At 42.0% G+C, this 27,355-nt stretch overlaps 1 protein-coding gene across 12 annotated transcripts in view; it reads left to right on the forward strand.

The window, feature by feature from the left end:
• PRDM1 (PR/SET domain 1) overlaps positions 1–17,488 on the forward strand; it is a 126,431-nt gene extending 108,943 nt beyond the window's left edge. For all 12 annotated transcript variants that reach the window (XM_061623473.1, XM_061623477.1, XM_061623485.1 and 9 more), the window contains 5 exons: positions 1,462–1,581; positions 6,415–6,667; positions 11,556–12,607; positions 13,727–13,855; positions 14,328–17,488. In XM_061623473.1, the coding sequence (XP_061479457.1) occupies positions 1,462–1,581; positions 6,415–6,667; positions 11,556–12,607; positions 13,727–13,855; positions 14,328–14,903 (2,130 nt within the window). In that variant the 3' untranslated portion in view covers positions 14,904–17,488. The remainder of the gene's footprint in view (positions 1–1,461; positions 1,582–6,414; positions 6,668–11,555; positions 12,608–13,726; positions 13,856–14,327) is intronic.
• The last annotated feature ends 9,867 nt before the right edge of the window (positions 17,489–27,355 follow it).

Raw genomic sequence — 27,355 nt, forward strand, 5'->3', positions numbered from 1 at the left:
ACATCTAACGGAGAACTGTCAACACATAATGCAACTACAATTCCCAGAATTCTTTGAGAAGCCATTACAGCTAATGGGGGCCACTGAAGAGAAGGCCCTCCCTTAAGTCACCATGAGAGAAATCTCCACCAGGTGCAGTAAAATTAGAAGTGCATCCTCCTGCAATTTGTGTGAACAGGCTGAATTATACAGAAGGAGGCACTCTCTTAGATAGTGTGATCCTGTACAATTGAGGGCCTTATAAATCAGGAACAAAACCTTCAATCTGGCTTGGTAGCAAATAGGCAGCCAATGCAATACCTATAGCACAGGTATGTGTCTTGGAAGATGGACCACTGAGCATTCTAGCTGCCGTGTTTTGAACTCACTGCACCTTCGAAACTGATTGTAAAGGCAGTCCCACATAGAGCATATTTCAATAATTCACTCTAGAGGTTACTAGTGCATAAGTCACTGTGGCCAAGCTGTCTCTGTCCAGGAAAGAGTGTAATTGATGTACAGTCCAAGACTCGAAAAAGGCACTTCAGGCCAGCAAAGCCACCTGAGCCTCTTGTGACATAGATGGATCAAGACGCATCTCCAAGCTACAATCTATTCCTTCAGAGGATGTGCAACCCTGTCCATGATAGGGAGATTGCCCAGCTCCTGAATCCATAAACCACTCACCCAGAGGGCCTCCATGTTGCTAGGATTCAGTTCCAGATTTTATTGGCCCTCATTCAGCCCACCACTGTGTCCAGGAACTGGTTCAAGACCTTCACAGTGGCGCCTGACTCACATTAACAGAGAAACAGAACTGGGCATCATCGGAATACTTATGTATCGGACCATACCTGGATTGTAAACTAGTTTCAATATGTAACTAGAAGCGGCCACATACCAGTTATATCTAAAGCCTTCATTGGTCTCTGTTTCCCCATGGTGTGATAGCATGTATAATTGTCTCACAAACAATATCACATTCCAGTTCTTTCCGAGTCCATTTATTCAGTTGAGATACATATTTGCAACTGAACAAAAGCCAGGCAATTAGACTGGCTTCTCAGTGCTTCATCAGTGCTTCTTAATTGTCTTATTCTTGCATTTCTAAATGCCACTTTTATAGCACATCCGCCTATAAGATCTTTGAATTGTTTAGTTTTATCAGGTGATTCATTTCCAAATGGAATTCCAAACTACTACTCCCAAATATTATCACAGGAACAGATGAACAAATCTTATTCTTACCTTTGCAGAATTTTTGGTGTAGGTTGCTTCCGAAAGGCTATAGTTATGCAACATTTTGATGTTGAAATATATGCCAATCTAGAAACAAAGGAAGGGGGGGATCCCTTGCTTTTATTTCCACTAGTTCCCAGTAATAACAACCTATGGCACTTTTGTCCCAAACTGTTTTACCTGTGTATTTTTGAATGCATAGACTTCTTTAAATTGTTTGACATTAAGCTCTTTTCCTTTCAGGTTATTGGAGTTATTAGCAAAGATATTATCCCCAAAGGAACACGCTTTGGACCCCTAGTTGGTGAGATCTATACCAATGACACAGTTCCTAAGGATGCAAACAGAAAATATTTTTGGCGGGTAAGTAAGAAAAAATAAACAGCTTTATATAAATAGCTCATTAAATAAGCACCATTGAAAAGACACCACACTTCTGTGGTGAAGCTTGCTTGAACTGTGAAGGTTGAGGTAGCAATATGCTAAGTGACATGCAGGTGAACATGACTGAATGAAGTGAGAATGAGAGAAACGGAACTTCTTGACTTGGCCCTCTATAATGCATTATTGTTAGATCAGATTTTTTTTTTAAATCCTGCTGATTTGCATTCCTATACAATGCTTGCTGTTTTTTATCATGTACTCCTCAATTTCGTTGTGGCCCTTACCCTAGAATATTTATAAAACTAATTAGCAGTATTATTCAATCTCTTACTCTACAGTTGATTGATATGACTAATTACTTTTTGAAATACTGAAGTATTGTAACAAACCAGTTGTCTTGTGACCAATTTCAATTACAGAAGTTACTAGGGCCACTTCCTAAAATGTTGCCAAGCTTGATGTCTCAGGATGCCCCTACATAAAGAGGTGCAAGAGGGAAATAGCAATTCATGGCTACAGAACTGGACTTGGACATTCACTAATGGGATAGTTTTAAGCAAGTCACTATTGCTTACTAAAGGGAAAGCCAATGTGATACCCTTCAGATGTTTTTGGGGTCCTGCTTCCTTGAGCCCCAGCCAGTATGGACAATGATGGGAGTTGTAATCCAGTAGCATCTAGAGGACATCACATTGTCTATTCCTTTCTTAACCTGATTTGTTTCATGGGCTTGTTGTGAGATTAAAAATGTCCTTTGGAAAAAAAGATTAGGGTTCAGATATAATGTAGACACACTCACACACAGCTTAAGCTCTAATGCAACATGAAGTTATATATCATGTTTATTTGAACAAATGCGACCTAAATGTATTTAGATATATCACATTACAAACTCCTTTCTGAACTGCACCATATCAGGCTGTAAGTGGAGGATAGCATATATGAATGCTCACCTTCATTAAACACAATTCCCTGTCCATATCAAAGAGAAGAGTTCTAGCCTGCTCTTTCCTGTTCTTATGCATCAGATCATTCAAATATGAATGTATGGATTAGGCCTTATAAGTGAAAATACTCCAGTTCACATAAGTTTCTACTTACGGTGAGTGTGCATGTGAGCTTAGAGCCCACTTCTATGTCTCACTGTGTGCAAAATGTGCATGCAGGAGTTATAGGTGAACTAGATCTGAAGTGTCATACTTGAAGAACTGGGACCCTGAAGCTATGTAGAAAAAACTAGATGGCCTATCTTGTATGTAATACCTTGGGGGGAAATCACTATAATCCACAGCTGGCCCAAACAACCATAAGACAGGCCTCTACTTCACACTCAAAAATACTGCTGCTATTTTACCCACACATGAGAACTTAGGAAACTGCCTTATACAGACCTTCAGTCCATCTAGCGTAGCACTGGCCACACTAACTGGCCACCCCTCTCTAGGATTTCAGGCAGGCTGCTCTTCCAGTTCCAGCTCTACTGGGGGATGCTGGGGACTGAACCTTTTGCGTGCAAAGCAGATGTTCTACCATTGAGTTTTCGCCTTTCCCCACACTTATCATATGATTTTGCCTTTCAGGACTGAGAGACTGTGTGGTCCAGTGAGATAAACATTATGCTAGAACAGTGGTGGGGAACCTGTTGCCCTGCAGAAGTTGTTGGACTGCAGCTCCCACTATCCATGACTATTGTTCATGCTGACTGGAGTTAAGACAGCCTTTCCCAACCAGTGTGCCTCCAGATGTTGTTGGACCACAATTCCCATCTTTCCTGACCATTGGCAATGCTGGCTGAGGCTGATGGAAGTTGTGGTCCAACAACATCTGGAGGCACACTGGTTGGGAAAGGCTGAGTTAAGAGTTCAACAACACCCAGACATTCCCCATCCCTGAAATAGAATCTCAGATACATGGCCGCATAATGCCTTAGGCAAGATGTTGCATCTGTTTCACTCCTCTTCTGTGAAACAAGATTACAGTAAGGGAAAGCACAGTATTATAAAAGGATTATGCTTTTTTTAAAAAAAGCTATATAAATGAAAAATAGGCTGCAGGAAGAACATTGCCAAAGAAAGACATGAATGTCTGATGTCAAAGTAGTCAGCTTTTTCCATTTCAGATGTCATACCAAGTGCAGTTCACCTCACCTCACCCAATCCTTCAACAAAAGGGTTGCATTCCAAGTACAAATGGGTTTTAATTTAGGATTCAGGGTGAGGGCTATTTGCATAGCTTACACTTTTGGGTGGTGGCAGCAGGAAACTGTCCCATCACATGTGAGTGTTCACCACAAATCAGATAATTCCAACATCGCACGTCATTACAACCTACTTAGCTATTTTACCCATGTTTTCTTTTGTACATCTAAAAGAATAGCAGAAACAAGTGTGACTTGATTCTCTATTGTTCTCCTTAACCCTTTGTATTTTTTTCAATAAAATTAACTTTAGGGCATCTCCTGTACTGAGAGATGATAGTTGGCTTCTGTCATCAAGTCTTTTGGTTCTCACATCAGGAGAACTAAAGAAGCATGCAGAGCCGGCCCTACCATTAAGCAAAGTGAAACAGTTGCCTTAGGCGTCAATTGCTAAGGAGCAGAGAGCAGCAGCGAGGTGTTGAAGGATAGACCTGTGTGTGCCATGTGACCTGTCCCTTAAGATAGCTTGCTGCCCTCAGTTGCAGTAGAGTAGACCATGCTGTCCCATTGCCAGTGCTGAATTAAGATTGAGCAGCCAGTCCAATTGGTTTCTGTATGTGGAATGGAGTGGAGTGCCATCTTGTCCTTCATCTTAAGCAGCAAAATATCATGGGCTGGGCCTGGAAGCATGTTTGCTTTCAGGGTAGTCATTACCACATTTAAGTAATTAAAATAATCTTGGAAGAGGATTTTGACTACGTAACAGGATGTTATTCCAGACTTTCAATGAGAGAGCTGACATCATGCTTGCGTTACTTGCTTTCTGAAATGTCTTAGTATTTACTGTTGTTGGTTCTTTTGATTCACACACTCTCCAAGTAGAAAAGATTATTTCCTGAGGGCTTGAAAATAGTATTGCACATGCAAAGAAAATGTGTGGAAAATAATTTCCCACATGTCATATAAAAGACATGCTGATTTGGCTGGCAAGAACAGGAACATCTGTTGTATGTAAGCATAATGTTCCATTCAAAATATACCCTCTGAAAGGAGAAGGCATGAATATGCTGTGCAAACTCCAGGGTGATGTCATTTCTTGTAATTGCTACAGTATGACTCAGCACATTTTAATCTTCTGTACGATATATGGAAATCTGGTGAGGTGGCAAAATAAACTTTTATGAAGCCATTCAATCTTACTGCAGTGAGATGTGTGTGTTTGAAGAAAGCATACAGTAAATTGTACTAGCTTTGGTAAGATGACTGGAAGCCACTTGGTCTAACTTCGGAAAGTAGTTTCTGTCTGTAGTAGATGTGCACATCAATGGAACTCTGAGTTCCTGGAAGTTTGCAAATCGGAACTAACAAACTCCTCTTGAGAGCATAATTCTTCGGGCTTTGTTCCATCTTTCTCATAACAAAAACACCACAAAATCTCTCAAGCTTCTTTGATGAAGCCACATGTATTTCCTCAGCCTCAAATGACAGGAAGTAAGAAAGTGATTCTGGTGTTTACTGCTTGTGTTAAAAGGCCAGCTTTTGTTGCTGCCCTTTTTTTAATGACTTCTCAGTCAATTCTTACATCAAATAGCATTCAGAAGAAATTGAACGTGCATGTCAAAAAATACAGGGAAATGGTACATTGTTGTATTTGAAGATGGAAAGGCCAAACTGAAATCCTTTCTCGGCTGTGACACTAACCCATTACCCTAACTTACTTCTTGGGAATTTTTTAAGACTAAAATGAAATAACGATGTATATTGTCACTTGCTCAAAGCCATTTGGAACAAGACAGGAAAGAGAGATAAATATTTCCTATTTTATTATGATTTTGGGGAAACTGTAAAAGAAAAAAATTATAGTTACCAGTGGATGTATCATAGTTTCAACAGCAAACTGATAGCAATCCTATACTTCAGTTTTCAGGTATAGGGTTTGTCCGAATCTTTCTACACATTTTTATATTATTGGAGGCACTTTGGAAAACAAGGATCTCTTGAATCGCCACATTATTTGTTCTTCTGTCACCTGCTATAGTTATATTTTCTTGAACTTACCAACTGAGAGAGGAAAGCATTTCTTTTACTGTCAAAATCTGGCCTGCTTCCAGATCTCCACTTAAGTTATACCAAGTACCGTTCACCTTACCCCACCCAGTCCTTTAACAAAAGGGCTACATTCCAAGAATGAGCAAGTGTTACTTTTAGGGCTTGGGGTGGGGGATATTTGCATAGCTTAAAGCTTTGGGTGGTGTTGGTAGGAAACTGCAAGCAAAGAGGCTATGGGGGGGGGGAGACAAGGAAAAAGACTTTAGTTGTGATATAACCAGGCTTACCCAAGTGACTCACCACATTATTGCAAGCACACTGTCAGACCTGAAGGTGATAATACCACCCACTTGTTGACCAGTAATCTTAAAGTAGATTCTTAAAGCAAAGGCACTGAATGTTGAACTTCAAGCAGTTTGTTTTCATTTCAAAATACAGAAGCATCACAAGGGTTACAAAGCATATTTCATTAGGGGGCAAAGTGTTTAACAGTGTTTCTGTTACTTGTATTTGTGAAAAAATGGGGGGCGTGGCATTTCCATAACATGGTGCATTTCATTGTTTAGTTTCTTTAAAAAAGGATCCTTCCATTTATACCTTGCAAATCTATGTCCTGTTTTCTGCAGATATATTCTGGTGGCGAACTTCTTCACTTCATTGATGGATTTAATGAGGAAAAGAGCAATTGGATGCGTTATGTAAACCCAGCACATTCTGTTCAGGAGCAGAACCTGGCTGCTTGTCAGAATGGAATGGACATCTACTTTTACACTATTAAACCCATACCACCTGGCCAGGAATTGCTCGTGTGGTATTGCCGGGACTTTGCAGATAGGTTACACTATCCTTCCACTGGAGACCTGGTGACGATGAATATCGGTAAGTAGATTATAACAACTATGCTGTTTGCCAGTGGGGGTCTAACAATATGGTGCATAATTGTATGAGTGAATCATCTCTAGGGTCAAAATAGATTTGCAGTAGAAGGCATTAAAACAAAAACAACAGAATTGTCTTATCAGAAGCCTAGGTAACTCACCAGCATATTCACTTACATTGCTGGGAAAGCTTAGGTGCAATGGCAGCTGAACATCCAGTTTGTGGCCTTGCAAGGATGTAGCTCTTTCAGTGGTCACCCTGAGCATTTAGCTATATACTGGAAAGGCAACAGGCTATAGATATTCTCAAGTGGCTATTAACCTGCTAGTTGAAGGACCTCTGACAAAAATCACAGACAACATTTTAGAGGAGTGTAGAATAGCCTAATTCCGGCATCTTCACAGGAGGAATTTGGAGCTGTTGAAGAAGCCTCCATTTCAAGACTGATTGTGGTTTCAAAAGACTGTTATCTGTGAACATACCTGCTTTGAGTATTTATGCTGGGGTCTTGTGAAGGCTCTAATATAATTATTTTATGTAAAGATGGACTTCATGTCTTTTCCATGGCATGTACAAATCATATATCTTTTCCTAATTAAGGTCCATCAGCACTTTTTGATAAGATAACCCAATTATGTCTTTTTTTACACCAGAAAATATTATAAAACATTCCTGACATATCTTAACCATGTTATTCATTGATCAATAAGTTTTAAATTGTTACTTTAATATTTTGATAGAGCTCAGCTCTAATCTTATTCCAAAGCTGACAACCACCTTCGTTTCAGTGAATTTTATCAGTGCAATAAATTGCTTCCTGATGTCCTGTGTAGCATAGAACAGATTGTTCCTATGTAATCTTTCTCCATAGCTATTTAAGAAATTGAAATGCAAAATAAAGAAGCCTTCTGGGTTTTCTTCATGTAGTAAAGAAAATAATTGAACTAGCTAATGATAAGAGAAAAGAAGTGAATAAACAGAAATGAACTAGTTAGGGGAGAGTTCTTTCTGGATGAGATGCAGCAAACAGCCTTAATTATAAGTGTAAACCCCCGAAGAACAGCATCCTAATTATATTAGTTCATCAACAGAACAAGTTGCATAGGGATGCTGGGAAATATCCTTTATTGGAACCTTTCAAGAAAAGGCTGGACAGAGTGCTTTAGATTATACAGTGTCCTTACTTGAGGCAGGGTTGTAGGCTGGGTGTCCTGACAGCATCTGTTTTAGGAATAGATTAGCTGCTCTTTCAGTTAGCAACTACTGATAAGTTAGTAGTGCCGAATCTCATTAGATGATATCCGACATTAGTCATACTCAGAGTACACTTAAAGCCATTTATTTCAATGGGTCTACTCTGAGTATGATTAATGTTGGATATCGGCCATTGAAATCAGTGGACTCAGGTGTGCCTACCTGCATAGGATTTCAGCTTAATTTGATCGTAACTTCAAGTAAATGATAACTCTTTTGAGTCCATTTGACATAGCATTGCTAATTTGGATAAAATTAGGAAATTTGATTGGGGATTTCAAATTATTTATTTATTTGTTTGTTTGTTTAATTTATTAGATTTATATACCACCCTTTCTCCCAGTAGGAGCCCAGGGCGGCATCTTGTTTAGCCATCTAAAGTTCCGTGACTAACTATGCTACTGTGGTAGATGCAGTTCCATTGATGGTTGCTGCATTATACCTTCAGTATGGGCCAAATTACACATAAAATCTATTCTGAAATTTGCCCTTGAATGCAAGCTTTTTCTTCCATAAATTGCCAGCACAGAGGACCTGATCTGATTTGGGACCCTGGGCGATATTCAACCAAATACTGCTAGTGCAACAGGAGTTTGCTCCTCTCCTTCCATCCTGCATGCCCCCATCCCAAAATCTGCTCCAGACCATTGGGGAAAAACCCAGCACAGATTTAGGGGGCATGTGGGGGGAAAAGAAGAGGTGAATGTTTCATTGCACAAGGAAAAATCCTTGTGCTGACAGGACAATTTGCTAAGCACTATGTTGAATACAACCCCTGCTATGGGGAAGGCTTTTTCTCCATTGCAAATTGCAGGCATGGAGACCTCTATCTGGGTCAGAACCATAGCAGGGGCAAAAGGTTCAAGTCCCCCATCCCCCCAGTAACTATAGTAGGTGACTCAGAACATTCATGGTGGTTCTGGATCATGGCCAAAGACTTCAGCAGAATCGACCATGAACATACTTTGTTTTTAAATTGGTCATGAATGTAGTGGTAAACATTAGTCTTCATTCCTAGCTTGTTTGGAAAAACTTTTACCTCAGAATTTCTAGGTTCTCTTTCATGTAGCAAAATAGACGCCTTATTTAGAACAAAAATGTGAATCAGCATTATTAAAATTCGCTAGTCAAAATGTTCAACAGCATTTACTTCAGAAATTACTCTATACGCCTACAGCTATTTTTCAAGGTCTCAGGGGAAAGAATTATTAAATCTCTCAGGCAGCTAATAGGTGATCCACAAAGGAGAGGGCCCTCACATTAGATTAGGGCAGATCATGATTCATCATACATTTGACATTTATGTTGTTTCATTAACTACTAACGAACTATACTGGCAAAAATGTTAATCAGATTGGGTGCAATATATGAGGAAGATATCCTAATCTCAGAATTTGCATGGATCTATTGGACAGGGAACAGTGTTTGTATAGCCTACAGTGGAAACTAGTGGAAACAGTGGCTTAAAGTTTGTTGGTGCAGTCTGCAATGCTGGACCTTTTGATTAAAAAAAAAAACATTATAAAGTGTATGTTTTTGTCTTCCTTACACAATTTCTGTATCTGCTACTCAAAATATCATATATATCCCCAGTGTGAGGAATAATCTTAACGTAGCATAGCTAAAAGATTAATTCACACACCAGCTTGACACAAGACCTTTACATGTTTGGGTGAACCTTGGCTTCATATACACATATCACATACTGAGAAATCAGGCTCCTGTATCTGTGCTTCACTGCCTGTCTATCAGTATAGAGAGGGGGAGGGAGATCTAGTGATGTACAGACATCTGAATCTGATTTCCCAGCATAATATTTTGCACACCACAAAAAATGGGCAGTTGCTGTATGTGGGCAGGACATAGGCTTATAGGAGGTTTTGTGTATATGAGACTGAACATCCAGCATATTCTACACATAGTGAAGGGGGCATATGCAAACCCAAAAGACTCACTCACTGCATGTAGAGTGTGTAAATACTAGGCCAGCATGTGAACCAGCAGTAAGGTGCTCTAGTTCCTGTACCTTGTCCAGTACTGTTATTTTTCCTCTGCCATTTATCTTAAAAAACAAGAACACTATGACAAGTGACAGTTTTAACTGTCTATCTGCCTGACTTTGCTGAAAGGCTGTTAGGAGCATGATAGATTAATATTTGTCTGATGGCTCCACATCTGTCACTCCATTTTCCCTCTGTGTGTACACACCCACACACGTTTTTGATACTTCTTCACCAGCTATTCCTCTGATGATGTTACCGTGGATGTTGCTTTTGGACTGCAATAGAGGAAGATAACAGGCGGGCGATGGGGCTGCACCACTCATGTTATCTCCCTCTGGTTGAATCACTGGTGCATACAGAGACGGGGGGAGGGCAAGGTCGGCACAATGGAAACATGCTGTCAGAGCCAATCCGGTGCTCCTGCCAGCATTTTTTGTGCCACACCAACCTCGCCACAGCCTTGCCCATCCCAACATACAGCAGCAATCCAGCCAGAGGGAGGTCAGGTGAGTGGTGCAACCCCTCCACATTGTCTGTTACTGGGGTGGCATGCCAAGTTCCACATTTTTCTGGTAGCAAACAAATAGGATGAATCGTTGCGTGCAGGAAGCTGCAACAAGGACACAAGAAAAAAGTAAACATAAAGGAAAATTCCTACTGGGTATGAAGCCTAACTCAAGATTTTAAATTTTGGTCTAGATGAAGACCCACAGTAACAGCTGAAGCAATAGGTTCAGTGCCATCACTTGTGGGTTAAAGTGAGACAGAGGATTTTTATCATACTACATGTGTTCATTACTCTACTAGCGCCAGGATATTGGTACTACTTATGACTGTTTCTTGAGAGTGGTTTCCTGTTTCCCTACAAATTTTAATACAGTCATCTCGGTGATGCTGAGACAATTATCATTAATCTGCTGCTGTAAAAGGTGTGTCTATTTGTTTAAGCTCTAATTACCATAGACTGTATTTTTGCATCTCATTACCATTCAACTTCCAGTTTACAATTTTCTCTTTTATGTATGCCTACCAACTAAGATTTCACTTCATGCATCTGAGGAAGTGGGTCTACCATAGCTTATGCCAGAATAAATTAATGAATTTATCATTTATTACTTTTTTTGGTAGTACCTTTGCATGTATCATCCATAGTTCTATTATTCACATGACTGCAAGGCACTCAATTACCTTTCAGAGTGATTGAGACTTGTTTGTTTTTTCATTGGAAGCAGTTGAGGTAGCTGGAACAGGCAAATCCTCTCTTAGAAAGATATTAAGGAAGCTGCCTTGTTTTCTATAAATGTAAGCATCAGGTGCTACTTTGTTTTCTGTTATCAGTTTAATTCCATAATATTCAAGAAAGCAGAGATGAAGGCGAGACTAGAACAAATGTAGTAGAAATTGGCTTATTATAATCTTCCAGTATTTAATAAGTAGTTAGTGATCTTATTTCTGTTAACCTGGTGCTAATCCTTCCACTAATGCAAATGCTTGAGACTGGCTTTTCATGGTTTTTAAGAGACAGAGACTAATAATCAAGGTCACTTCAAATATTTTTTTTAAAAAAGGGTTGTCTATATGTTGTCTTTTTATTGACCTTAAAAATTCATTGTCTTGTTTTTATGTTTCAGCACAAAGCCACATTAGTCCAAAGCAGCAAACTAATGACAAAGATGAACTTTATCAGAAAAACGTTCCCAGAAGAGAACACAGTGTGAAGGAAATCCTGAAAACTGATTCCAGTAATCCTAAAGGAAGGGACTTATTTTATAGCCACATTTCTCCACATATTCAAGAAAAAGCTTTGGAGGGCTTGAGAAAAAATTGTAGCCCTGAAAGGCCTTTCTATCCCCGCATTGTCTACCCAATCCGACCGCACATTCCAGATGATTACTTGAAGGCTTCTGTAGTTTATGGGATTGAGAGGCCTAGTTACATTGCCAACTCACCAATCCAATCTTCTACCACACCAAGTCCCACAGCAAGAAGTAGTCCAGACCAAAGTTTCAAAAGCTCAAGCCCTCACAGTAGCCCTGTTACAGTTTCACCCTTAGCTTCTATGACTCAAGAGCACAGAGAACCTTATCCTTACTTGAATGGACTCTATCACTCAGAAGGATTGGGGGCATATTCCGGGTATGCACCCTCGAGCCATCTCCCACAAACCTTTCCCTATCCCAAATTTCTGATACCACCATATGGCATGAGCATCAACAATTTTAATCTCTTTCCAAGGATGTATCCTTTTTACAACAGCCTACTCAGTGGAGGGAGCATCTCTAATCATATGCTGAACTCATCAGGTCTTCCAAGTTCCTTGCCATCTGATGGAAACCGCCAACTATTGCATCCTGACCATCCAAGGGACTTCCTCATCCCTGCACATAACAGTGCCTTCTCCATCACAGGAGCTGCTGCCAGCATGAAAGACAAGCCATGTAGCCCAACTAGTGGATCACCCACAGCAGGCACAGCAGCTACTTCAGAACACATCATGCAACCTAAACCTACCTCAGCAGTATTGGCTGCCACCAGCAGTGAAGAAGCCATGAATCTTATCAAGAGCAAGCGAAATATGACTGGATACAAAACCCTTCCATACCCACTGAAGAAACAGAATGGTAAAATAAAGTATGAATGCAATGTCTGCTCCAAAACCTTTGGTCAGCTCTCTAATCTGAAGGTAGGCCTTTGAAGGAAAACATTTCTCGACAGATCTCTTCATGTATAAACAAACAAAAAATTAATCCCATTACTGTCTTGTTTTGTTTAACTTGCTTAAGAATCTGTTTTCTTCTTGGGATTAGTCACCTATGTTGGATTTAGTATTGTATTTTGACATCTTGGTAATGCATTTTTCCTTCATATGATGGTTATGCTTTTGTCTTATTTTTAAAAATTGAAAATTAGGTGTCAGACTATAGCATACTTTCAGAAGATGGTGAAGATTAAGTTATTATGCAATTTAATCTTTATAACTACAAAGATTAAAAACAAACTATAAGTACTTCGTATACAAATTACTGCATCTAAACCAAGAAATCATTGGTGACCCTCTTCTCTCAACTAGGTGTTTGTCGAGGTTCAATTACCTTTTGGCATTTTCAAATGAAAATGTCTGCAGTGACTCCCTGCAGCAGTTGAGCAAGTTGAGTATAATATGTAGTGAGCATAATCCTGTCCTTTTCATTCCTTGAGGGACTTCTGCTCTAATAATTGCTACAAAAAGGAGTGCATCCATGGGATAAACCATTCAGATCATTCAGTTGTACCTGATGAGTTAGTATAGCATGTAGGAAGAATCTATCACCTCTCAACAGTGACTTAGCAGGAAGAATGCTCCTGGCTCAAACTCTTAGCCATTATATCAGTTCTCATCATTCACTTGAAAAAAATGTGTCATTGTGAGCAGAAATTCTTGGAATGGTAATCAGGAAAACAATGGTACACCCTTGGTCTAAACCGTAATATTACTGCATAACTAGATTTATGCTAATTCCCCTCAGAATATGACTGGCTTTTTTATAAACTGGTGCTAACCTGATTTAATTTCTGCAGTATTCTCTCTTTGACCATCAATGATAAGTGCAAAATGGTCCTACACCTTGGAGAACAGCTGCATTGCTGAAATTTAAAAAATGTCCTTTTTAAAGCCTACTTAAGTAACAATATATTAGAACTTCATACAAAAGTGATAAAGGCAACAATGCCTGGTATTTTAGATAACAAGTAAATAATAATATTTAATGTACTACCATTGCAACTGTTGTGAGATTACAATAAATGTTCTGTTTCTTAAAAGGTTCACCTTCGAGTACACAGTGGAGAAAGACCATTCAAATGTACTACTTGCAATAAAGGGTTCACTCAACTGGCTCACCTCCAAAAGCACTATCTGGTACACACAGGAGAAAAGCCCCATGAGTGTCAGGTATGTCACAATTTGTATATAATGAGATCATGACTTGAGTACAGAGTAATATTCTGGGACACACTTAGAGCAGAATTGAGGATATAACTGGAGTACCGTTTTATGTTGTCCGTTCACACTGCTTTTCATTTTGTTTTGTTTTATAACTGGTTTTCTCTTTGGCAGTGACAACTGTTGCCTCACAAGCATTTAAAAAAAGCTTTGGTTATATGCTTCTTTGGGTCACAACTCTTACGTTTTATCCCTGGTTACTTTGAACAAGGCTGGCAGACATGATGTTCTAATCAGTTATAGCCTACACATTATTCATCATGGATTAAACAAAAATGGGAAGAACGTTATTTCAAATGAGAAGAGAAAAGACTGGATGAGACTTATCAGAATCTGTTAATGCTTTTCTATTTAATGCATTTTGTAAAAAAAAGGAAACTTTATCATCCTCCTAATGATCTCATTTTTTGTCCCTAATTAGGTCTGCCATAAACGATTCAGCAGCACAAGCAACCTGAAGACCCATCTGCGGCTCCATTCTGGAGAGAAGCCTTATCAGTGCAAGCTTTGCACTGCTAAATTTACCCAATTTGTGCACTTGAAACTGCACAAACGACTCCACACCAGAGAGCGCCCGCACAAGTGTATCCATTGCCATAAGAGCTATATCCACCTTTGTAGCCTCAAGGTCCACCTGAAAGGCAACTGCCCTGTTGTTCCTGCATCCCACCTTTCTACAGAGGACCTCAATCGGATCAATGAAGAGATTGAGAAATTCGACATTAGTGACAGTGCAGACAGGTTGGATGATGTTGAGGACAATGTTGACATGGCATCTGTAGTAGAAAAAGAAATACTTGCTGTGCTTAGAAGAGAGATAGAAGGAGCTACTCTTAAAGCATCATTACAGAGGAACCTGGGAAATGGACTAGTTTCCTCAGGATGTAATCTTTATGAATCGTCGGATATGTCAATTGTGAAGTTGCCTCATGGTTATCCACTACCTCGGGTACCTATAAAGGTCAAGCAAGAAACAGTTGAACCAATGGACCCTTAAATGCTGTAGGATGTGCATGCCTATGTATGCGTGTGTGAGAGAGTATGTGTGTGCGCGCTCATGTGCATACTTACATGTGCATTTGTATGTATGGCAACCAAGTAATTTTTTTTTAATTTATGACTTGGCAAGTCAGGGTGCCTGTAGCAATTGCTTGTATATAGTGTCAATGCTGCAAAGCAATCTTGGCTTACAGTAGTTTAACTCCATTTGAAAGAAGGAACTCCAAAGTTATATTCTCAGGGCATGAAAAGAGGCAAGGACTGTATATTACCTCTCCTACTTCCAAAAAAAGACAATCTTTTATCCATAATCATTTTCCAGTAATAAATCATAATTTATTAATTATAATTTAACATTCAAAAAGCAATAGATAGAAAATATTTACAATGATGGGAGAATTCATTGTAAGGTTGAATATAAATATTCAGATAGATATTGTCTTGTGATGATTCTTTGTAGAATTTCTTCCTGTAGATCTGTTTAAAAAAACAAAAAAAAGCCTTAAATTGAACAGGAGTACAGGAGGAGGGAAGCATAGGGGGGAAATGTTACATTCCTGATTTAGAAATGAGGTTTTTGTTTTGCCAAAGGTAAATCCTAGAAATTCCTTTAGTTGGGACAGTGCTGTGTTACTGAATGAAGTGGGAAGAAATGTGAAATTACCCCAAAATATATGCAGCAGTCAAAGAGATAAAGTCATACTGGTATAGGGACAGAAAAGAGCGATGAGAGGGTTTTTCCATCTACAGTACATCTCGTGTTTCAGATGCGTGGGAAAGTAAAATCCTCTGCCAGAAATAATGCATCAGATAGGTTTTTAAAACAAACATCTTATTGTTCATCATAAAATTTAGGGCAATAGTTTTACAAAATTACTTATTTTTCTTCTTCTCACAAACTGTTTGTATAAGTATGCAAGGAATAATACCCCAAAGATGCTGCCTGAAAAAGAGAGTATTGCTGAGATTTTTTGCCAGTGGAGTTCAATGGGGGAATCTGATTTCTAGGTTCCCTGGGAAAGATGTGACAGGTTTTTTTTCTTTCCCCTCCCCTTCCACCTATCCACTTGGGTGGAAGTTGTTAACAAAGTCCTTTCTTGGCATACTCTATTGGGGTTTTCCCCCCCCCTTTCCCTGTATGACTCAAGATTTCTCTCAGTATTTGTATTAGTACTTTTTGTGGTTAATTTAATTAAAGATGAAAAGGGCATTGCAAAGTTGCTGAACAACAGTTACCTCATTGAGTGTGTCCAGTGGTGCAGAAAAAGTTGTTTTATCTCATGCTTTGCTACTTTAGAGAATAAACCAAAATGTGCAGAGGAGAAGATAGAATGCACATTCTGTTCTTTTTTGTAAACCTTTTTTGTTTTGCTAAGCCCAAAGATAACATGTCAGCATACAAGATGTAGCAAAGCATACATGTATATTTATAGATATGTATACCAATATACTGTGTGTGTGCACGTGTATATTATATACCACTTAAGTTTGTGAGCCAAACCTTATTACAAAATCTATTTACATAGTTTGCTTCACCCTCCAATGAGATGAATTATCTCCAATCCATATTGCTGTGCTAAAGACTTACATGGCACAGTATTTTTTCCTTAGTCCTGCAAACTGTTACTCACAAGCTACTTATCCACATATTATATTATAGATTCCCACAGAATTCTATGTTGATCCCCCTCATTTTCTTGCTGAGGACTTTTGACTGTGGGGAAGAAAAACACAGTGGAGAAATTTTTGCTGAAAAAATAAAAGAAACTAAATCTCACTCACCTATGTATGGTATAAATATGATACAGAATGGTAATTCATTTTATTGTTAAGTCTGTTGACTGGATCAATAAATTGATTCACTGATAGAATACAGAGTGGTAAAAATAGAATGAGCTGTTTAAATGTTCTGAGAAGTCTGCTGAAATTTCCTCTGCTTCTTAAAAAGTTGCATGATCACATATATTTAACAGGAATAACAGCGTTATTACACATTTCTACTATGTGTATATATTCCTATCTCATCATAGTCTCCAGGAATTAGACTGTTTCAGAAATGATATCAATCTAATGCTGCCTTGTTTAAAATACCAAACATATATCTGACCTAAAAATAGCCCAAGGAAAATCTTTTAAATATAGCTTTTGAAGGAAGGACTACAGTTCATTACATTTCTGCTCCCGTAAATTGTGAGGCAAACATATTTAAATGTAGCAATGTTTTATAAATGTAGGATTTAACTTTAGGATAAACCAAAGTACCACTATCATCACTGGACACACACTTGCTTTTATTAATTGCCTGTAGTGCTTTCTTGTATTTGATACAAATTTTACAAAGATTTATATGCATCAGCTTTAAAATTTGCTTCTTCTCTGTCCAATCTTCTCCTCTCCATTTAGAACCTTTACATGTGAATGTAGCAACGATCAGTGTTTTTCTAAAGAACAGGCTCTGACCAAAGTTAACAGGCTTTTTACTTTCCTAGAACAAACTATCTTATGTTTACGTACTGGTTTACATTGTTATTTATGTGCAAAATTGTCAAAATGTAAATTAAATATAAAATGTTCATTGCTTTACCAACGATTCACCTCCACTTCTTAGATAACTTGTGGCATTTGATTTCCAGTTTAGTCACTTCTGGTATACGACCGAGGTGAGGAACCTTTTTCAGCCTGAGGGTCACATTCCTTTGTGGGGACACATCCAGGAGCCGCATGCCAGTGCTGGGCGGCACCACAGGCAAAAGTGTGCCAAGGATGCGGCTCGTATCTTTGCACTGTAGGCTGCACTCCAGAAAAAACGAAACTAGAGGTATTATCCCAGTTCAGGTATGCATTCCAGTCAGGCAAAAACACTTCAGCAGAGCACAAGGCACGGCCATGGGGAAAGTCCTGGAGGGCCACAGTTGGCCTCTGGGCCTTGTTCTTGGGCTCTTAATGCAGGCTCTAACAACTGGACAACATTTCCATACACCCTTTCCTCCAAAAGAAACCCTGTCACTACAGTCCCATGGTCAGGTATGAATAAGCCCATTGACTTCAGTGAATCCAAGCAATGGCTATAGCACTACCGCCGTTACTTTCAAAGACATCAACAGAACGTATGCATGTATCACCACCAAGCCCTTCCCTAGTTTCTTTTTTACATTTATTTATTTATTAGATTTATATCCCGCCCTTCCTCCCAGTAGGAGCCCAGACATATGCCCCATTATAGCATCTCTGTGTTACAGAGAAGCCACTTTAAAATACTCTTACTATTCAGAGATGTCGGACAGTAAGAGATGTGTTGGGAAACCTCTAGCTTTTGCATGGCTAGAATGTAGCATACTGTTGAAAGGTAAGAGTCGCATCCATTGCTCCTCTGAGGGGTTTTTTTTCTATACATATAATAAAAATGTGTCACTCTGTAATTGGTGGCACTGTGAATTGCAGCAAGACCATGCCACACTGGGGGCGGGGGAGGAAGCAAGGTGGGTGGGAGACCACTAAGTGGCCTAGGTAGGGCAGCCTGGGTAGCTTGGCTTGGCCCTTCAGGTTGCCTGGGTGATTCATGGCCCAGACCCCGATTTCCAGCATGCAGGCACTGACAGAGGAGAGGGAGGAGGAAGTGCCTAGCAGGGGCTGCCACTGCTCTTGGCCATGCTCACTCGGCTATAGAATTTGCTGGCGAGTGGCAGGCCTCTGATGCGGGGAAGGAGGGAGTCTTTCACCTGCACCATGGAGGAGGAGGTGCTGCTGCTGCTGCTTGGTGCGGGTCAACTCAGGTGAGGTGAGGTGAAGGGGGTGGGTGCTAACGTGCTGTGCCAAGCAGCAGCACCTCTTCTTTCTCAGGTGGGCAAGGGAAAGCCTCCCTCCTGCCTGCCTACCCTTTCCTGCTTTACAGGCCTGCCATCCGCCGGCAACTCATGCAGGAAAGAGATGCTGCTGCTGCTGCCTGGCTCAAGTAAGCATCCACCCCCTTTGCCTTCCATCACTTGAGTTGTGCCGTGCCAGACAGCAGCAGCGCCTGTTCCTTCTCCAGTGTGCAAGTGAAAGCCTCCCTCCTTGCAGTCCTCCTTTCTCACTAGTCCTGCCACCCACTGGAAACTCCTGCAACCCAGCAAGTGTGGCCAAGATCAGTGGCAGCTGCTGCTAGGCACTTCCCTCCATCCTCCTCCTCCCTCTTTCGCTGACTGTCAGTGCCTGCACACCAGCAACTCCTCCCTCCAGCTCAGTGAGCATGGCAAAAGCAGTGGCAGCATTCCCCACCGGAGACGGGCATGCAGGGAAGGGGGCTCCTAGAGGGGTCTGTGAGAGAAGCGGGGTAGGACATGGAGGGTAGGTAAAAGAGGTGTGAGGGAAACCCAGGAGCAGGAGGGTTGTAGGAGTAGTTGGAGAGAGAGAAAATGGGGGTATGGGGCAGGAGGGGCTGGTGATGGAGAAAGAAAAACAGCATGGGGCAGAAGGGATGGGGATTGGGAAATGGAGGGGTGAGGGACTGGTGAGAGAGAATGGGGGTATGGGACAGGAGGTTGTGAGAGGAAAGGGGTGGATATGGGGGTGGAAGAAGCTGGTGGGTGAGTGAGTGAAAATGGGGGTATGGGGCTGGAATGGCTCAGATGAAGGAAAAAGGAGTAGGGCAGGAGTGGCTGGTGAGTGTATGAGAGAGACAACAGGTTAAGGGGTGTGAAGGTGTGAAGAAAAAGGGAGGGGTTATGGGGTAAGGAGGAAAATGAGATAAGGGGAGTGAAAGGGGGAAAAGAAGTGTAAGATGAATGAACTGTGGCAGGCAACACCTGGGGGGTTGGCAAGGGGGTGGAGGATACCTGGGGTTCCCATTTTTGAGGTTAGGGGGTAGGATTGGTGTGCCAAGCGTGCAGGGGCAGATCCCCTAGTGGATACTATACAAATGGAACCTGTATCAAAATGTTGCATTATGGAATACTCTCTTGTTCAGGATGACTGCCATCAAACCATGCCCTTTTCCAGGATGCTCCATTCCATTCCTGCTCTCCCAAAACTGCTGCTGAACATGATCAATCCCCATTGGCCTGTTTTGAGGAACAAGTTGCCCCCTTAGGTTTTTACCTAAATATATTTTCCTACTACTGCAAACTTTGGGGTTCCCCTGACACCTCCCAGCTTTTCTCAGTAGCGCCATTTTGGCTTCATTGCCCTCATAACACAGCACATGAGCCTGTTATTAATACGTATAAGTGGGATCTCCAACAAAATGTTACAGCACGGAGTGCGCCTGCTCAGTATTCCAGCCAGCAAATCATGCCCTTTTCCAGGGCATTCAATTCCATTTTCCCTCTCTGCTTTTCAGCTTCTCCCCCACCCATCACTGTTGCTCAGTTCTCATTAGGTTGTGTTTTGGATCGTCTCCTCCGCCCCAATTATGGTCTCTTCTTCTAAAGAAGAGCAGCTGCAGCATTAGGGGACTGGGAGTGAGTACCTGAGCATCTGGGCACTTGCTTGCTTGCTTCTTTGGGTTGCTGTGTCTCAAGACAGCTGAGGCCCCTGGTAAGTGCTGCAAGGACTGGGATCCCCTGCCTGACCCTGAATCCAGAGAGAGAGGCTGCAGTCAATCTTGTAGCCTCTTGCATTAGCTCCTGGCTGGGTCAGGGGGCTTAAAAGCCTGGCTGCCCTTGGGCAGAGGGTCTGCCACCAGTAGGGTCCCCACCAAAGGGACAACACCAAAGGGGTTCATTCCTTAGGTATTCTCTTAGGGAGTCCTGAGGGCAAGGGCACTACCCCCTTCTATTTTTTTAAAAAAATGAGATTGGTAGTGGGGAGGGCATAAGGCAATTGTGCAATTCCTGTGCGGGGTGACAGCCTGTGCAGTGAATTGAATGATAGGAGAAAGTCTCCAGATGCCTTTAGAGTGAGAGTCTGTAACTGGCAGAAGGCTGGCCCTCCCTGGGTGTGAGACGGAAAGAGTAGATGTGTCCTGTGTGAAAGACACTGAGTGGGTCAGACTGTTCCCAATTCTCTCAGAGGCCTACTGGGATATTTGGTTCAGGTAGTTTTTATTGGTGGTCTCTTGTTGGGTCCATATCAGGTGTTTAGGAGGAGTCCTGGTAAGGAGGGACATGAGTGATGCCACCCCAATTTCAGTGATCCTGGGTAGAGGGAGGTATAGCCATCAGGAGGTGGTGAGCTTACCACAGAAGTCAAAGGCAAATTTATCTATGCCTTGTTCCTCACTCCCACTCCTCCCATGGATGAGTTCCTCATTGCTCATCTGCTGTGCCCACTGGCCTGTGTGTGCTATTATTTAACTCCAAATCGGTACACAATAAGACCAATAAGGTGCCGATTTGGTGTGCATTACTGAGACCCGAGTAGGTGAGCTGAGGTGATCTGACCCAGCTTTGCCCATCTGGATACTTGCTGCAACACCAGCACAGGCTGCAGGCATGGGGGGGAGGAGTTGCTATGGTCTACAGAACTTCCATCTCTGTCTCCAGAAACCACTCTGTCTTGGAGCTGTCTGTGAGGGCCTGCACCTGGTGTCAGGCCAAGGAGACAGTAAACTAGAGTTGCTGCTGGTATACCATCCACCCTGATGCCCTGAAGCTTCTCTGACCGAGCTAGCAGATGCTGTCTCAGCTGTGGTATTGGAGGAGCCCAGAACGATAGTGCTGGGTGACTTCAATGTTCATGCTGAGGCTGCCTCTAGTGTTCCAGCTCGGGACTTCATGGCCTCTATGACAACCATGGGGCTATCTCAAGTTGTCACCGGCCTGATGCATATGGCAGGGCACAGCCTTGATTTGGTTTTTGCTCCAAATGGAGGAAGGGATGGTCTGGAGATGGGAGAATGAATGTCACCCCATTGTCATAGTCAGACCACTTCCTGGTGAAGGTTAGATTTGCAGTTGTGATCCTCCTGGCAGGGATGGTAGACAGATTAAGATGGTCTGCCCCAGGGAGCCTAATGGAATCCACTTATTTCCTGAATGCCCTGGGGAAGTTCCCAGTAGACAGAGCAGGTGACCCTGTTGAAGCCCTTGTCATGCTGTGGAACAATGAGGTGCAATGGCCTCTTGACATGGTTGCTCCTGAGCATGTGTGGAGCCCAGTTTCCACCTTGGTACACCAGTGGGCTAAGGGAAATTATGACAGCTAGAGCACAAGTGGTGAAAGATGTGCTGTGAGGCTGATCAGGCATGAGTAAAAGATCATAACTATGCCAACTGTGTGGCGGTGAGGGTGGCGAAGAAGGTCCACTTCTCTGCCACCATCGCATCCTCAAGTAGCCATCTAGTGGAGCTTTTCTGTATTGTCAGAGGTCTGTTGACATCAACTCCAGGAAATGGAGTTTTAGAACCTTTGGAGGCCCACTGTGAATTGTTTGCAAGGCACTTTGAGGGTAAAGTTTGCCTCCATAGCAATCTTGATTCATATCTAGTGTAGTCCCCAATGAGGTGTCCAGTGTAACAGCTGCTGCAACTTCTTGGAATCATTTTCAGTTTATGCGGCCTGATGACATGCAAGGTTGCAGCCAGTGTGTCCTCTTGACCCTTGTCCTTCTTGGCTTATTAAAGCTTGCCGAGAGGGGTTGACCGAGTGGATCCAGGGTGTAGTCAACTCATCATTGTGGGAGGGAGTGGTTCCAGCTGCTCTAAAAGAGGTGGTGATCTGACTGCTCTTCAAAAAGCCCACCCTGGACCCATTCATTTATGACAGCTACCGCCTGGTCATAAATACCCCCTTTTAGGGAAGGTGATTGAGAGGGTTGTGGCGCAGCAATTTCAGGTTCTCTTGGATGAAACAGATTATCTTGACCCATCCCAGTCTGGGTTCAGGCCTGGTTACGGGACTGAATCGGCCTTGCTGACTCTGGTGGATGACCTTTATCAGAAGGACAGAGGGAATGCCATCCTGTTATTCTTACTTGATCGCTCAGCGGCTTTTGATACCATTGACCATGGTATCCTTCTGAACTGACTTGGTAAGATGGGTATTGGAGGTGCTGTTTTATAGTGGCTCCAATCCTACCTCCAAGGTTGTTTTCAGAGAAGACCATTGGGTGGTTGTCTTTCGGCCCCCTGGCAGTTGTGCTGTGGGGTACCGCAGGGTACCATCTTCTCCCTCATGCTGTGTAACATCTATATGAAGCCCTTGGGAGTGGTCATCAGGAGATTTGAGGCAAGGTGTCAGCAGTATGCTGACAATACCCAGCTCTATTTCTCTGTAACATCTGAATCGGGAGAGGCCGTGCAAGCTGCCTGGACTTGGTGATGGGCTGGATGAGGGCCAATAAGCTGAGTCTGAATCCTAGCAAGATGGAAGCATTGTGGGTTGGTGGTTCCTGAGTTCAGATAATTGGTGAATTGCCTGCTTTGGATGGGGTTGTATTCCTTCTGGAAGAGCAGGTCTGGTGGTGCTCCTGGATCCATCTTTGTCGCTAGAGGCCCAGGGGACCACAGTGGCTAGGAGTGCCTTTTACGAGCTTCAGCTGGTAAGACAGCTGCAGCCATTTCTGGACCAGGATAGCCTGACCACTGTTGTCCCCACGCTGGTAACCTCCAAGTTGGATTACTGTAATGTGCTCTGTGTGGGGCTGCCCTTCAGGTTGGTCCAGAAGCTGCAGCTGGTGCAAAATGTGGCAGTGAGACTGCTCACTGGGGCAGGGTATTGCCAACATGTCACCCACTGCTGAAATAATTGCACTGGCTTCCCATTAGCTACCGGGCAAAGTTCAGGGTTCTGGTTTTGGTGTACAAAGCCCTATACAGCTTGGGACCAGGATACCTGAAAGACCATCTTACCCCTTATAAAGACGGTCTTATCCCTTATATACCCAGTCGATCACTGCGCTCTGCAGGTGAGGGCCTCCTGCAGATACCATGTTATCAGGAGGTGTGTTCCGCACAACATAGGAAACAGACCTTTAGTGTAGTGGCACCAACCCTTTGGAATTCCTCCCCTTAAATATTAGAGAAGCGCCATCTTTTCGGCACCCACTGAAAACCTTCTTCTTTCAACAAACCTTTTAAGTAGAGGTGTTATCCCAGTCTGTGTCTGTGCTGGAATTACTTTTTAAGATGTTTTTAAAACTTTTTTAAAATAAGGTTCTTAAAAATATGTTTTGTTTTAATATATTTTAATGTCTGTTTTTATGATGTTTTTAGTGTCATTGTTTGCCGCCCTGGGCTCCTACTAGGAGGAAGGGCAGGATACAAATTTTATTTTTATTTTATTATTATTAATGATAATGATAATAATAATGATAATAATGATAACAATAATAATATTGTGTTTCTAAAGTGTATTTGTACTTTGTATAAACACTGAGGTTTCCGAAGCCTTCTGATAACCTCCCTCTTATGGATGGATGTTACTGTTTTGGCTTCATTAGGAGAGGCACTCAGAGAATGTCTGCTATTAGTGTTAGCCTTTATGATGATAAAAATTCTCTTTGTTCCAAGACTTTGAGACTTCAGTGGCAATCCCAAAGTTGATATTGCTACCCAATTTTTGTCAGTAGCATATAGTTTACACTGTTAAGTCTTGTGGATACATTTTATGAGATTTATTTCTTGTTTTCCAGCGTTTTGATGATTTGTGGCACACAAACATCTTTATCAGAGTTGCTATATTGCTTGGACATCTATCAGAGTGCGGAATTCGGGGTGCTCTATCCATACCTATCTCAAGAGCTGGTCAAACTTCTCAAAATTCTTATTTAAAAAAAGAAAATTGCACACATACAGATGATGGCTTCACAGTTTTACAAAATTCTGTGGAAACAACACTTCCATGTGGAATTAATGAGCCTACACACACTTCGTAGAGATGCTGAGAAGCAGTCCAGCCATTACTGCAGGTGTCATCCAGATACAGTGTGCTTCTATCCCACTAACTCCTTCGAAACTAGCATACCTCCCTCTGTGCTTAAGCACTTTATACAGTTCAGTAGGTTTTCAGCATGCCTAGCTTCTCCTGAACGATACCTTTTACTATAGGAGTACATCTGGAAGTTCTACATTAGATTCCTTAAGCCTTAATGTCTGTCATGGCCCCGTCAGAGGACTCCTCAGATGAGGACGACTCGGGAGTAACTGCAGCAGACCCAGGAGCAGCAGACTCAGAAGGAGACATGGAGGAGCCTCCTGAGAATCCAGCTCCTTCTCCCCCTCAGCTGCAGAGCACCCCAGATACAGCAGAGTCCCTGCAGCCAGACACAGACAGTGAACAGGATACTCCCCCCTCACCTGCAGAACATAGACAGCAGAAGGTCAGGGAGAAGAGAGGCAGGCCTGTCTCCTTAAGGCCCAAACGCTGAGGGCTCACACCTGCTGTCCATCCTGCTCTTTATAAGGCACACCTTGGCTGCAGCTTGTTGCTGACTGCAACGTCAGGCGTGGCTTTGTGTAGACCTAGTTTCCCTGCAGCATCTCTTTGACTGACCTCCTTGGCAATTGATCCCGGACCTCCACTGACCTCGCTTCTGGACTTCTGACTCGGCAAGTACGCTTCGGATAGGCCTGGCAGATTTACAACCCGACTGCTGGCTAAGGACTTTCCTTCCCTGCCAAAGACCCAGGAATTTCCAGCCTCCCCTGACACTGCTGAGGCAGTGTAGAGCTGACAATGTCTCTCTGAGCTGCAGATTGGTTTCTATCTGGACAGTAACAGCCACATACTCTGCATGCCAGATAACTCCTGGTACATTTTAAAGAAATTAAATATGAATATGAACTAAATCTACAAGAGTGACAAAGCATCCCCACCTCCCTCCCTCTGCCCCAGCCCCAGCCCCAAAAGCATAATAAACAGGACTTTTCCCACAAAGCTAATTCCACATTTGCTATTTCTATTGTCTAACAGCAGATCTAAAATGGAATAGGCCATGTGGCATCCTTCCCTCTCTAAACTGCTAGAGGAATAATGTTCCTTTTCATATTGAGACACTCAACTCTGTATGATGTTTTAAAAGTATTTCTCTGTCCTGTTAAATTCATTTAAACATCTGTCTCAAGAATTTGAAAAACTGCCAACGCCGAACTGTGGAGTTAAGAAAACCAGAGCACCTTTGTCATAAATGTGCCAAATGGTGCATGTTATACTCCTATATTCTACAGAGTGCTGTTTTTTTTAAAAAGAACACACAGACACACAGGCACTCACATACATACATACGCACACCTTAGATTAACCATTACCATAATAAATCATACTTCATTATCTGGCAAGGGGAAACATTAGTGCTGGAGAGTTATGTCCTGGGGTCACTTGTAAAGGTTTCATAAAACACATTACAGTCAAAAGGCAATGCGTATTAGAACCAGAAATCTCATCAGCCTGCAACAGACCCACAGCTGCTGCTTTTGCTGTTTTGTCAAAACTGAACCAAGTCCCTCTGAAAGCACTGACAAAACCTAATATTAAAAGAAAGCATGAATAGGATGATTAGACCAGGAAGGAAACACCCGGTACAAGCAATAAGCACCTCCAATAAAATGAAGCCCAGGCATAATTGCCTCTGAACATGGCTGTTGATTTCTACAACTCTCTCTTTTTTTGTAAACTGCCTTGAGCGCCTTTTGGCCAAAAGGCGGGATAGAAATAAACTATAATAATAATAATAATAATAATAATAATAATGGGAGATTTTTTTACTACAGTGCTATGATAAACATGCTTACTGGTTTTACAGATGCCCTCTTGTGCTGTGCCCGTTCATCTTTTCAGAAAGGGGTTATCTACAGAAGACCCTGGGTGCTGTAAGGCGGAAGGCTGTTCAGCATATGTGGTGTTCTGGAGAGTAAGTTTCCAGTGCTGGAAACAACTGCAGCAATCGCTGCCACTGCAGCCAGTGGAGGCTCCCTCTCATTCCTGCATAGGGAGGAAAGGGGACTCAGAATCTGAAACCTTAGCTTAGGTAGACCTAAGGAAGTGTCTGTGCCCATCCCTACGAAAGCAGTTTCATACATCAGTGTGGAAAGAAATAGTAGTTTTGTCAGTTGTGAAGAGGTGTATAACAGGCATTCAAGAGCAGAATGGGAATGCAGGGTTGTAGCCAATGTTAGTCACATTCAGAGCAGATCCAATGAAATGCATGGACATGGCTAATTGAGGTCCATTCAATTTCAACTGAGTAAAATTTAATTGGATACAATAATCAGCACTGACCCATGCACCTGTCCGCAAGTTGGGATCCAAGGTCACCTGACTAGCAGTAAATGAATAGCAGAAGGAGTCGACTATATTTGGCTCCCTCTGGTTTCTTATAGGGCAGTCCCCAGGCATTTTGGCCAATGGGTCTCAGCCAGCTTGGCAGAAACAGCTAGAGGGCACCAAGTTGGTTACAATTCAAAGTAGCTTCCGATAAAATTAGAATGAGAACTCTCAGAGCTCTTTTCTGTTGAGGTAGAGAGCACAAATTGCTTCATTTCCCTTAAATGAACTATCAGAAGTTTGCTCCTTGTTTTTCCTTTTGTGTGCTTT

This window comes from Rhineura floridana, chromosome 4 (assembly GCF_030035675.1).
Source record: "Rhineura floridana isolate rRhiFlo1 chromosome 4, rRhiFlo1.hap2, whole genome shotgun sequence".
In the NCBI taxonomy this organism is placed as follows: Eukaryota; Metazoa; Chordata; class Lepidosauria; order Squamata; family Rhineuridae; genus Rhineura; species Rhineura floridana.